Genomic DNA, 14,272 nt, shown 5'->3' on the forward strand with positions numbered 1-14,272 from the left:
ATATATATATACAAATATGAACTAAAACTAGTTACTGTATAAATCTTGACCGCTTGGAATGGTGGCAAGAATGCTAGCAGCATTTCCCCGTTGAATCGCAATTCCGGTCCTCTGGACAAGAAACGAACCAGCCCTCCTGTCACCAGTGGAGGCAATGAGGCGAGGTGTTATACTTTTGATGAAGCTTTTTGCACCACTACTCCAAGGGCCAAGCGTTTCGACAGCAAATATAATACTTGTAAATGATATTGTTGATTTTAAGTTTAAAACAAATTGCCAAATTTCCTCAGTGAGGTTACATATCTCTTGATCATAGATCCAGATATAAATGTCTAGAGGCAGGCGACATGTTCTGATGCTAACTTATAATTTTTAATTAGTTTGGTGTTCAATACTTTCGATATTCCAATCATACAAGCTATATACAGCGAATTGATTAATAACGTTTTTAAATACATCGCGTAGAGTGTCGACCAAGATTATAAATACACCGTTAAGTTACTTTTTGTAAACTGCAAGCAGACTAACTACAGTACAAAGTAACAGTGTCAATAGCGTTACCCCTTCGTAAAACAGTTAATAACGACACAATTAGGCATTTTTATGTAGACGGTACACGGCTAGTATTTAAATAAAATACAACGAAATATTCAATACATTTAATTAATACTCAAATATAACAATATGACGTCATATTAGCTTAAAATTATTGCACTTCCTTCCGAAGACAAAATTTAAATCATAATTATACGACAAACAACAGTAACAAAACAATATGGCGTGGTATATTGAAGTCACATTACTGATTTCACTTATTGACATTCTACATTCGAAAAACGTTCCAAACTTATAATTACCGAATTAAATAAATTCATTTATTTAAATTATTTTACGACCAAAGTCCTAATTACGGCATTTCATTCTTATCTACTGACTGAATAATAATTACATTCGAATAATGTCATTTAAGTACTACGCAAATTATTTTTTTTTAATTTTTTATTTATTTTTTTTATTTTATTTTTTTTAAATTGTCAAAAGAAATAAATTTTAAAATAATAAAAATTAGGATGATGATTGTTTTTTACTAATTACTTTAAAAAAAATTGATCCGGTGTTGTTTGTTTACATGTGGGTTCAATTTCAGATTTCAAAGCGAAGGAACAACTCGGCAACCACAGGGCGACTAGCATAGACAATATTTTGTACAAAGAGGCTTCATAATGTTTTTCTTTACTAATAAAAAGTAGTTTCATACGTAATACTTAAATCACAAAACACGAACTTTACTACAATATAACATAGTACAATAATCACAACTCTGTAATTCAATACATAATTAAATTGAACTAAAATTAATTTATCCATGAAATCGTTTACAAATCGGTAAAACTTCACACGTACAACACTAAATAATATAAATTACAACACTCGCCCGAATACTCGTCACATATATTTACATCCAGCGAAGCACAAGCGACGGCGCTCAGGCCGGGCCGGGCCGGCCGGCGCCGGACGGTCATCCGTTGGTGTCAGCCGCGCCAACGTGGCAGAAGTCTGTCAGCGGAACTATCACTACTTGTATCTAGAAAACGGAAAACATTTCATTTTTCTAAGGTTTTATGTAAGACCGTCTGGGTGGTACCACCCACCCGAAGCGGTAATATTAAATATTTATGTGTTAGGGTTTGGAGGGTGAGTCAGTGTAACTACATGCAAAAGGGATGTTGTGGTGTTAAGGGTTCTTGGGGATATGACAACTTAGTTCCCAAGTTTGGCTGTTTATTGGCAATATATGAATTATTTAATTCTTAGTTTTATTATGGCACCGATGTCGATGGGCAGTTGTGACCACTTACTATCAGGAGGCCAATTAGCCATTCCTTACTATTTCATAACAACAACAAAAATATTAATGTACCAAAATTAATATTATCTTCTTTACAAAGGTGAATAAGTTCGCAAAACTGAATGTATGCGTCAGATAAATTTGTATGTATCAAGTATCATCCATAATCTGCAAATCTTAGCTGTAGAAATGTTAGACTATATATCTATAAGACTATATGTGAATTACAATGGCGTTTTCAATGGCAGTTTTTTTTTTTCAATTTGGTCATGAGAAACGACGGTTATAACGGCCACAACTTACCCTCAGCTGGTCTCTGTTGGGGCCCAGCAGGTGCTTTGGTTCGGGCGGGTCGCAGATGTCCGAACACTTCGGACAACGTCTATTGGAAATCAAATAAGATCAAATTATTTTGGATCCTAAGTAATGATATGAGTACATGAGAATTTTTTTGGACCGATTGAATTAGGCTTAATGTAAATGAAGTACATTTCAATGGCAATAAGAGTAAAAATTAAGAACTTGTTTTACTGAAAGACATGGTTTTATAAAAAAATTAAGTGAGGTTGAATAGTATTGTTATAATTGTAAAGATAAACTCCAGAACACTTTATATTTTGTAAAGGGATCTATTAGAAATTCATCTATACATATAATAAAATTGGAGTGTCTTTTTGTAATATTAAAATAGCACTTTTTTAATCAATGCATATACACGGTACATATACCAAAATAACAGTTTTACAATTTTTGTCGGTCTGTCGGTCTGTTTGTTCCGGCTAATCTCTGGAACGGCTGGACCGATTTTGACGGGACTTTAACTGGCAGATAACTGATATAATAGGGAATAACTTAGGCTACAATAATATTATTTTCTTGTTACATTAAAACGCGTACAAGGTCGCGGGCACAGCTAGTATAGAATACGTATAAGTCAATATCTACGTCATCAATAGCAATGTGTCGTTACCCGTGCTTGGCGGGCGGCGGCGCGGCGGGCGAGTACAGCGGCGTGTTGAGCTCGTCGAAGTCCAGCGCGCCGTCGATGTTCAGCACTCTGCGGGCGCGGCCGTTAGCGTCATTCGAGTGAATGTTTTGAGTGAATGATTCATTTTTCATTCATTCCATGTTCACACGGCTTAGGTGGAAGGACGTAAAAGCGTTGCCAATGTGTGGCCTGTGGGGAATTCCCCAAATTGCCGGGAATCGCAAGTCGATCGGGGATATGCGGGGAAAATGAGGGGAATTTATACTTATGCGTTTTATACCAAAACCATAACAAAAAAAAGGGTCGTCAGTAAACATGACCACTGTAATTCAACGGAAAAAAAAGGTCGTCAGTAACCATGACTAGTCTGATTTCACGAAATTTACCTCGAAAATTTGATTTTATTATTAGGAAATGAAAAACAAACATACAATAACATGATTTTTTTCCTTTACTTTTGTGTGGGGAATTGGGTCATTTTTTCCCGGAATTTGGGGAATTTCGCCAAGATTTTTGGGGAATTAGGTGAATAGACATTGGCAACCCTGCGTAAAAAGAACATTCATCCGTAGTTTCTTTTAATATGGCGTCGAATGAACTCGTGTCTCCGTCTGCTACAGCGTTCGAATCAAAATCGCCAAATTCGAGTGAATGTTCACTCAGACTGTTCATTTTTCGTTCATTCGGAGACCACGAACACCTACGCACATCTCTTAACTACATGTCGTATAGGTATAAGCAGTGATAAGTCGATGATGTAACTGTGCCGTGTGCACATTCCCTTATGTAATTTGCAACCATCCATATTTGTAATACTATTATAATAACACATATACCCTATGTAAGGTATATAATACAGGTATACAATATAGGTTTACAATACATAGTCCAAACTGTAGTTTAATTTGAGAGGAATCGCCCAGAATTACTAAAAGTGTCATAGATATAAAAATAGAGTACTCAAATTTCATCGGTAACTAAACCGCGAATCTACATAAGCTGCTTTTTTAAAAGATTAATACTAAATTTTTTTTATATAAAATCTATTTGTATAATATTGGACTACTAGTACTATTTTGTTTGACGATCTCCGTGATCGAGTGGTGTGTACACCGGTTTTCATGGGTACGCCACTCTACGGTCCCGGGTTCGATTCCTGGCCGAGTCGATGTAGATTACTATTAGTTTTCTATGTTGTCTTGGGTCTGGGTGTATGTGGTACCGTTACTTCTGATTTCCATAACACAAGTGCTTCAGCTACTTACATTGGGATCAGAGTAATGTATGTGATGTTGTCTCATATATATTTATATGTACTTATTTATTGTAACATGATGCTAGCTCACCTATTTTGAGCAGAAAACCTGTGCACTCTCTCGACGACGGACGCCACGTGCTCGACGCCATTTTGCACGCCCCACACCAGGATCCCTATCTGAAAGAAACATATTCACGTAGATACGAGCTGACCGACCCGATTTCATCCAGGGAATAATATTCTATCCAAATTAACACATAAAACAAATCATCAAAATCGGTCAAGTCGTATAATATGGCTTTAATGACATACGCACAAAGATAATAATGATTATTTATATATATTTAATAGTGACAGACATGAAAACCGTGTTAGAATTAATCCCTAGCGCAAAAGCACGAGGAGAGAGCCCCGCTGAATCCAATTACAAAGAAAAGGTAGGTCTCTCCAGTGCCGTAAATAACCTTTTCTGCGCCCTGTGCGAGCTTTTATAACTGCGCCCTATTTAAGCAGACCCTTTGCCTATTTTACTGTCTCACTCACATAAACTCAAACGCAGGTTCACTACTGCAAATGCGTTGCCCATTCATGATAAACACTAAACACAAATACGTTCGTGCGCTGCCAAAAAAATGAGCGCGATGTATGTTTTTAATGATAATAGCATGTAAGTACGTTTGTATTGGAATCGAGTACTAGGGGCTCAGTGGAATCTTATCAAGAGCAAAACGAAAAAACAATAGTCCTGCCCAATCTGTTTATTCCCCCGAAAGTCTAAGCCGTGCCTGTTTACACCGGCGCCGCCCTATTTACGCCACTGGGTCTCCCTCCTTAAATAGCGTCGCCGAGGCTACTAGGAAGGTATTCTATAGCCCGTGGACCCGAGTCCGTTATGTCACCATTCTATCACCAAAGTGCTGTCCTTGGTTCTTTTGTTTTAATTTGAAGGCCGAGTGTATTTACAGGCACAAGGTACATAGCATCTTAGATAGATAGACAGATAAACTTCTTTATTGCACACACGTAAAGTTGACAATAATTAAAAGAAATCGACAAGAGAAAACATTAGTATGCAAAGGCGGTCTTATCACTATTAGTGATCTCTTACAGACAACCTCAGGATTAAAAAGCTATTATATTAGTAATAAGTTAAGTGCATAGAAAGTTTATGTCAAAATAATAATAAGTAAATGTCGACTACAATAATAAATACATACATCCAATATACACAAACGCATACATCTATATAAATATAATATACAATAATGTATATCTAATATACATAATCTATAAATACACACATATACATACATACATACATGCACATATATATCCTATATATTAACAATAAATACAAATTAAACAGATACGAGTATATTGTCGAGCATCTTAGTTTCCAAGATCAGCGTAACATTGACATATATATTTTTAAAATATCATACGGTGTCAAATTCTATCAGCAATGGTGACCTACTACATAGAAAATCAAGGAGTTTTATTAATACACCAGCCTACCTTGACCCTGACGTCGGGCTCGTTGTACTCGCAGTACTCATAGCTGCTGTCTTGCTGCTGCGGACAGTTTTGGCACGTGATCGATATGCGTACGGTACGCAGGACTACTTCCGGTACCTGCGGATGCAACATAAACATATACTACACTACTACATTATTCTCTAGATAAAGTAGATTTTAAGACTTACGAGTTTTATTTTACAGTCTCGTTTTATGTGTCAATCATAAGTTAGGTCTGCTACACGCGAATGGAGCTTTTTGTGGATCAATATATATTGGCATTTTAACTTAATTCCAATGATAAAAACCAGTAAACATTCAAAACGTTCAAAATTTTTAATTTACTGAGTTTTGGTCCCTTTATGAAACCTTGAAAGACACAGGTTTACCTCTCCGATGATACCAAATGTATGATATAAAACTATATACAATAGAAAGAGATAGAAAGAAAGAGAAAAAGAGATAGGAAGACGAGCTGGAAGGAACTTAACGCTTTTTCTTTAGGTGACGATTTCTAAATTTAAACAAAAAACAATAACAAAAATAACCTCAAATAATACTACATGTAACCATATACAAAAGAAAGAGACAGAAGAAAAGAGAAAGAGTGAGCAAGATTACGTAACAGAAATTTTAAGGCAAGTAAAATAATTTTAAGTGGAGACAGAGTTTATTCTTAATAACATAATAATTATGAATATTATGAAAACTTTTGGAAGTGAGATTCGATAAAGTCAGTCATACTCACATCATACGTCACAGCCCACACGATGAGCATGCTCTTCCTGAACCAGACGCCCTTGGGGTAGAGGTCCACCGTCCACTCCGTGAGCCTGTCTGCCGCCACGTCGGCGATGGCCGGCCTCGTGGAGAATATGAAGGTGCGCGTGTGGTAGCACGGCAGCGAGTGGAAATTGTCCACCGCCAGAACCAGGCCCCACGTGTCCTCGGTGTACAGGCGCGGCGTGAAAAGCATCTTCCCCGCTTCCGTCTCCTGAATCTCCGCTATTCTCTCGTATTGACCTGGAGTAATAAGATGGATGTAATAAGATATAGTACGAACCAACTTAGATATAGCATCGGCAAAATTAATATAACCCATCAAGTATAGTACGACACAACTTAGATGTCGCATCGGCAAAATTCGTAAAACCGATCACATCCGAATTGAGTACGCTATCCCAAATTATCAATATTTATTTCTCACGCGAATATGATCTTTACAAAACCGTAATAACTTATAATATCATATGACCTAATATATTCGTCAATTTGACGCGTAGATTTACATGCACTTGCTTTCTCTGACGCGTGAATCTATAGCGACGAATAGCGTCGAATGGCGCGGTAGGGAGCTATTTCTATTGGTTGTGTAAATCGGCAGTAATCGGTTTTAATTTCATTCCATTGCATTTTCCGATGCTACATCTAATTTGTGTCCTACTATACGCTATCCCAAATTGTCAAAATTTATTTCTTGTGTGAATATAATCTTTACACAAACGTAATAACTTGTAATATCATATGACCTAACATATTCGTCAATTTGACACGTCACTGACGCGATAATCTATAGCAACGAATAGCTTCGATTGGCGCGATAGGGAGCTATTCTATCGGTTATATAAATCGGCAGTAATCGGTTTTATTGAATTTTCCGATGCTACATCTAAGTTGTGTCGTACAATTGTAATTACATATTATTTATGATGACAAAGATAGTAGATGTCTGAGAAAGATTGTTTTAAAAATACCAAATTTCACTACGCAGTGTAAAAAGCTGTTAATAAAGGCATCTGACATACCTGACTGATAACTCATCGCAATAGCCATTCGTTCCATAAAGAATTCCTTGTGTTCCTGCGTTAGTGGACACAACAGCAACTTAGCCAATTGATTTGGACACATCATAGGAAATCTGGAATTAAATTAATTATTATTAGTAATGACACGTGAAAAAAAAACCAAGCGCCTCGCAAACTGTATCTTGCCCACATTAAGATTCGATCTTGAGCCGCCACTGTTTACAGGTACATTAAAGCATACAATATTTGTTTAAATGTGCTATGTGCTATGTGCTTCTTCAATAGGCTATTTGACAATGCGAAAAATAAATTGTGAATTATTGTAATCAGTGTATATTATGAGTCTAAAAATGGGTTATTTACTAACGAAACTTGAAAATAATACTTAATTTATTCAAAAATCAATAAATAAAAATTCATGTTTCCAAACGTTTGTCACGTCACACAAAACGCTCCTGATTGGCCGGGCTTATGAGGAAGTCACTTTCTTGTAAACCTTGCTTTTCTACTATATGGACCACAGATTAAAATACAGCAAAGTGACGTCACCGACCCCATTGCAGCGCCATATTTTCCATGTAGCGTTTTCGCGCGTTATTTAAGTATAGAATTTTTAATACGATATTTTTCGGCAAATATTTACTACAAATAAAAAAAAGCATCTTTTACTGGGTTGCTTAACCTCTTCTAAATAATATAAAATGGATTTTAAAAACCTGTCAAATAACCTATTACAAGAAAACATGTCAAGCATATCAAATATTGAAAAAACTAGATTTAAGCAAAATAATGTTACATAGTGGTACTTAATATATTATATAAGACAATTCAAGGCAATTTTTAAATTAAAATATTAATTTCAATCATTAGAAAAGGGTCCCAATATCCTTACTCCTAGTTAAAAGAATACTAAATCAAGTTGAATACTAACCTGACATGTGAGAAGACCGTTGTGACGAGGGTGTCCCAGTGCGCTTTCAGTTCGCTCTCGGAGAGGTCACTCGTGTTCAATCTCTCCTTCTGTTTATTCAACCAGCGCACCACGAATCTATAAAATGTAAAATAGAATATATGTCGAAACATCAAAAAGTTTATAAGGTTTTTTTTTATCGTACATCATGCTGGCAACACCAATACGACGTAGGACAGCAAAAAAAAAAATTATATTCACATGGTTATTTAAATTTTTTATTAAAGTTTTTTATTTTTGTTCGGAGCTCGATATTTCGACATTGTCTACGAATGTCTTATTTACGAGACAAGACATCGTCTCGTAAACAATAGAAAACATGGTAAATATCCCGTAATTAATAACTGTAATAAAAAAAGTGTTTTTTTTTCAGGAAATATCAAACAGAGATATTACGAAAGTTAATAACTAGACCTACATTTTGAATATCATCATGTTCATAGCGAGTACATGCCTTACTCCTCGTTATATACAACAACAACAGCCTGTAAATTCCCACTGCTGGGCTAAAGGCCTCCTCTCCCTTTGAGGAGAAGGTTTGGAACATATTCCACCACGCTGTTCCAATGCGGTGGAATACACATGTGGCAGAATTTCTATGAAATTTGTCACGTGTAGGTTTCCTCACGATGTTTTCCTTCACCGCTGAGCACGAGATGAATTATAAAGACAAATTAAGCACATGAATCAACCTGCCTGGGTTTGAACCCGCAATCATCGGTTATGACGCGCGCGTTCTAACCACTGGGCCATCTCGGCTCGTTATATATAAAAACATATTTCATAATGATTTTGCAATGTATATAGTTTGAGGGTTTAACTCACTGGTAGAGTGTCATCTCGTTGTGCAGTACGAGGTCGCTGTGCTGTAACAACAGCAGCAGTGTATCATCCTCCAACTCCGCAAGCTCACTGTCCACCACCCACTCCATGTTCCACTTGACAAAGTTCTGGCAAGCCTGAAACAAAACAAACATCCATATGTAATAAAAATACATATACATTCACACAATTGCATCCACTCTGTGTCTACACACACACACATACACACAAATGTACATATCTTTAAAATTATAGTTATTTTTACTGATATAATGTTATTTATCATGTATATATAAAACTCGAATGTTAAATTCCTTTATTCTATATAGAAAGCATTAAACTTACTTATAGATAGTCAAATTAAACCTGTGAAGAACTGACGAAAGAAACTAAGGTATATATATTTTTATTTTTTTTTTACTTTTTGATTAAATAATTAATACAATTCCATTATGCACTACATAGTAATAAATAGCCAATATAATCTGAGGTGACTTAGAATATGTGTGTCCTAAGTTAGGACTCCTGACAAAAGTTTGCAGGTTCAAACTCAAGCAAGCATGGTGTAACTTATTTACTTTCTATATAATGATTAATGAAAAATAGGCTTTCTGGAACAAATAATTTAAAGTATCCTTAGTTTTTTACAATATTTGAATTACCTTGGCAACGTCATTATGGCCACACGCCATGGTGTACTGCATCCAAGCGATAAGTTGTCCGCGTTTTGCCGCCTGCGCTATATGCTCAGACATGTAACTCAGGCATAGCGTTACAAGATCCTGGTGACAAAATACAAACAGATAAGTACACTAGTAACTAGTAAGGATAAAACATTCACATTCACTCAGATTAAGATGCACTCACTCACTAACACACATACACCCCTTTAAATGCACTAACACACATACAATATACTTGTACTCATATACACAACACACAGACTCATAATAATATGTATTAACAATATGCACAAGTGCTTATACTTAATGTACATTTAAACATCTTTGACAATATACTTCTTGGATGCTAAACTTGAATAGGCTATTTGACTGGTTTTTAAAATCCATTTTATATTATTTAGTAGAGGTTAAGGAACCCAGTAAAAGTTACAAATTATGATATTAAAAATTCCATATTTAAATAACATGCGAAAAGGCCACTTGGACAATATGGCGCTGCAACGGGGTCTGTTTCACTTTGCTGTATTTTAATCTGTGGTACATACAGTAGAAAAGGAAGGTTTACAAGACTTCATCATAAGCCCGGCCAATCAGGAGCGCCTTGTGTCACATGACAAACGTTTGAAAATTAGCATTTTTATATATTGATTTTTGAATAAATTAAGTATTATTTTCAAGTTTCGTTAGTAAATAACCATTTTTAAACTCATAATATACACTGATTACAATAATTCACAATTTATTTTTCGCATTGTCAAATAGCCTATTCTCCTAAGGTAACTAACTAACTAATACTACAAGAATCCTAATTATTGTTGGTTACCTTAACATTGTATTTATCAGCGAGGGACAGCACGGGAAGCACAGTTTGATGTGATATCCTAATTTGGCCAGTATAAAAATACTTCAGGAAGTGAGGGAAGACAGATGCACCAGTTGGAGTTTCCTGTAATATTATACGGCTTTCACGCCATTCACTCCATTCCCGATTCATTAACATGACCTGGAAAAAATAAATAAATTAATTTACATATATTTACACTATTCTTTAAAATTCAATATATGTATAACTATTTTCGCCCACATGGTAGGTGGAGGTTGTCGGAACTTGTAGTTATAAATTAGCCCATATCCTTCCAAAGGGTTAAAACTACCATAAGAATAATAAATTTCATCATTTAGAAACTACTTTCTAATTTATATTATTAGTATCAATTTTTGTTTAAGTCACGCATAAGCATCTGGGTAAATTAATATATTTTATTGTCAGCACGTTTTTACCTGGAATACTTCACTGCTAGCACATAATATGAGCCTGTGGGCGGGATAGCCGACCCCTCCCACCTCCAGTATCAGATCACTCATCAGCTGCTCTGCATACAGAGTGGCTATCTTAAGCAAAACACTCTGTGAGTTGTCCACCTAAAAAAGGAAATATTTTCAACAATTTCAAATATGATTTAATCTCACAATCAAGTATTCAAGCTTAGATATGATTGTAAGCAAATATTTTGAGTTAATTTTAATATAATTTGCAAAAACAAACTGATTATGAAAATATTTAATGAATCAAAACCTATATTAATAAAAATATAATTAGATTTACCTCGAATAACAAAAATTATATATTATTTCTTTTAATAAAAATGTTAGTCAAAATACATATCTGCGATTTATAAGGCAATTATTTGGGATTTATAATCAATAAGACATTTTATAATTAAAAGGAGGAAATACAAAAATCAGTAGGTGAGTGGTATAACAATAGTAGACTGTATAGTATTAGATACAAATCAACTTCTTCATACAAGTAATACATTTGTGAATATTTGGGGCAATTCCATCAAAACATTGCGGTTTAATCAATATCTTTATCTATATTCTCATTTAGATTATATCAAATATGTTTGTATACTATGTATATGTGATTATAAGGTAGCAACATAGCATATATTAGCAATGGTATAAGTATAGCCCAAATAAAAAAAAACTATTTTTGAAATTGTTAGTTACGATACTCTTTTTTTACTACATGAAATCCTTCTAATTTGCAAGAAATCTCTTAAGAGTTTGCTTTCAGTCATGTCGTTTGACATAATTGTGCCTGTATATTATTATTGGTGAGTATAAAACAATGTTAATTATATTAATGAGAATTATAATAATTACTTCAAGATCTTCATTATTGGTTGCTTCATTTTTGTCAGAGCTGGTCGATGTCGTAGCTGAATCAACTGTTAAATAATTCATTTTATCTAAAATGAACAACGTATCAGAGTAACAATATCATATTGTGAGATATATATGTTTTAAGCAATTAATTCACATAAAATATATACATTATCTAATAAAGATTACTACGACAAACAATTAAAATGTTACTATTATTTGTTAAATAATTTTTAATGCACGATTGTCTGACAGATGGTCATTTGTTTACATTGACATTTGACAGTTAGACACTATATAGCACCAGACTATATATTTACTTTTATTCATTAATATAAAATATGAATTACAATATGTACTAATATTATGTTTGTGAAAGTTTAAAGGTATAATGCCTATAGTAGTCATCAAATTTGTTGCCATGATATTCATCCATTTCAAAACCGCTGAACACAAAATACTTAAAGATTACGTGGTCTTTTGACTCTATGGACGTCAATTATTTACAAAAATTGATAAATGGTTAGGTATTTGGTTTGACTTATGTGTCAAAAACGATAACATTCTTGATTCCTATAAAAAGGCAAAAATATAATAAATTTATGTAAAATATTACAACATTAAAGTGTACAAAGCAGTGAGAATGGGCCTTAAGAAAAAGAAAAACGTTATTATCCTATCATGTTGCATGGTTGCTTGTTTTATTTTGTATCAGCTGTATTTCTTCTTAACCATAACATCAGAAGCTAACTTTAATGTAGTGGTTCCTGTACTGGATTACAATAGTATTAAGGATTTACTACACTTGCGTTCAGAAGACGACAAATACCTCAATGAACATGGCATGATTCGTGGTATATATTACGCTGATATCAAGACTTACCGGCCAGATTCAAATAAAGAATTTAAATGTAAAACATCGCATCAAAAAATTCCATTTGAACGAGTGAATGATGACTTTTGTGATTGTGAAGATGGAACGGATGAACCAAGCACAACTGCCTGTCCTGATGGTATCTTTTACTGTGACACACAAAGCCCAAGAAAGCAAGCACTCTCGATACCATCAAGTAAAGTAAATGATGGTATCTGTGACTGTTGCGATGGTTCTGATGAGTGGTTGCACAGTAATGGGAACAAACTTCTGAGCCAAAGTTCACCTAAACATTATAGATTTTACGTATCCCAGTGCCCTAATAACTGTAACAAATAAGTGATGAAAATTAGCACAATTAATTGAACAAAGTTGTAAATATTTGTAAATAGTAAAACTAAATATTGTAATAAATATTACTTGTAGGTGAAAAGAACCAAATAGTAAATTAAATATCTATGGATATTAATATTTATGCACACTTTATTGTTAAAAACAATTAGAAAGTCGTAATACTTTTATTGAATATCATAATTCCCTGTTATGCATTGCCATGATGTGCCAATACACCAATAACATACATCTGATAGATTAACACTCTCATGTTATGCTATCTTATTTTATGTATATGATCCTTTCTTATCATACTACTTACCTCCAATTGCCCTCTGAAAATAAAACCAATTATTCCTGCATGATTTAATTTATTTTTAACTTTACCTAATAATATTAAAAAACCTTATTAGCTGGAATATCTTGTTAAACAATTCATTCCCAGATTTTTATGGTGGTGAGTTAATATAAATTATTTTGTCATCATCAATCATGTATATCAATATGTGATTTATATATTGTGTCACGGTTGTGCCATTGGTGGACCAATCAGTGTCTGGACTTTGATATAATAACAAAAGGAAAAAGATTTATTATAATCAAGCTGGACGATGGGGCAAAACATATATAAGGAAAGTGAAATGAATACCAAAATGTTATTTTTTTATGTAAACTTCATCAAAAGTATATATTCATATATTTTCAAAATATTTTATTTATTGGCTATATTTTATTCAATCTCATCATATTTTGATTTAGCTGGGTTAAAAAAACAGCACTCGATAGACTGCTGAGTGGCAAACTGAAAAACTTTTATCTGAATTCTTGATAGGATCATGATCAACCAGGCTATTACTAAAAAAATTATGAATGTGTAGCAGGTATCCATAATAAAGTAAACCTGACTTTCTCCAGGTGAAATAAGAATTACATTCCCAATTGACTACCAGACTCAATCTAAACCATCAATGAACATACTCACATAAAAAAAAAAACAAATCCAATC

The 14,272-nt window shown here is 34.1% G+C and overlaps 2 protein-coding genes across 2 annotated transcripts; one reads left to right on the plus strand and one right to left on the minus strand.

The window, feature by feature from the left end:
- Window positions 1–1,304: 1,304 nt before the first annotated feature.
- Window positions 1,305–12,340, minus strand: LOC124535148 (BTB/POZ domain-containing protein 17). The gene is made up of 13 exons (XM_047111240.1): window positions 12,060–12,340; window positions 11,172–11,312; window positions 10,714–10,893; window positions 9,870–9,989; window positions 9,211–9,344; window positions 8,347–8,463; window positions 7,416–7,528; window positions 6,359–6,633; window positions 5,611–5,727; window positions 4,184–4,272; window positions 2,820–2,906; window positions 2,153–2,231; window positions 1,305–1,585 (listed from the first exon to the last, which is right to left on the minus strand). Exons 1-13 carry the CDS (start codon window positions 12,138–12,140, stop codon window positions 1,520–1,522), a joined length of 1,599 nt encoding a protein of 532 aa, XP_046967196.1. The 5' UTR covers window positions 12,141–12,340; the 3' UTR covers window positions 1,305–1,519.
- Window positions 12,341–12,552: 212 nt separating this feature from the next.
- On the plus strand, window positions 12,553–13,915 carry LOC124535149 (glucosidase 2 subunit beta). The gene has a single exon (XM_047111241.1). It carries the CDS (start codon window positions 12,703–12,705, stop codon window positions 13,270–13,272), a length of 570 nt encoding a protein of 189 aa, XP_046967197.1. The 5' UTR covers window positions 12,553–12,702; the 3' UTR covers window positions 13,273–13,915.
- The last annotated feature ends 357 nt before the right edge of the window (window positions 13,916–14,272 follow it).

This window comes from Vanessa cardui, chromosome 14, assembly GCF_905220365.1.
Source record: "Vanessa cardui chromosome 14, ilVanCard2.1, whole genome shotgun sequence".
Lineage (NCBI taxonomy): Eukaryota > Metazoa > Arthropoda > Insecta > Lepidoptera > Nymphalidae > Vanessa > Vanessa cardui.

What these genes read in the sequence shown, in the direction of transcription:
- LOC124535148 (XM_047111240.1), bottom strand. Translation starts at nt 12,140, where the DNA reads ATGAATTATTTAACAGTTGATTCAGCTACGACATCGACCAGCTCTGAC. An exon ending in CCAATAATGAAGATCTTGAA is followed by an intron (nt 11,313 to 12,059) that starts GTAATTATTATA and finishes TTCCTTTTTTAG; the next exon opens with GTGGACAACTCACAGAGTGT. An exon ending in CCGCCGCCCGCCAAGCACGG is followed by an intron (nt 2,232 to 2,819) that starts GTAACGACACAT and finishes GATTTCCAATAG; the next exon opens with ACGTTGTCCGAAGTGTTCGG.
- LOC124535149 (XM_047111241.1), top strand. Translation starts at nt 12,703, where the DNA reads ATGGGCCTTAAGAAAAAGAAAAACGTTATTATCCTATCATGTTGCATG.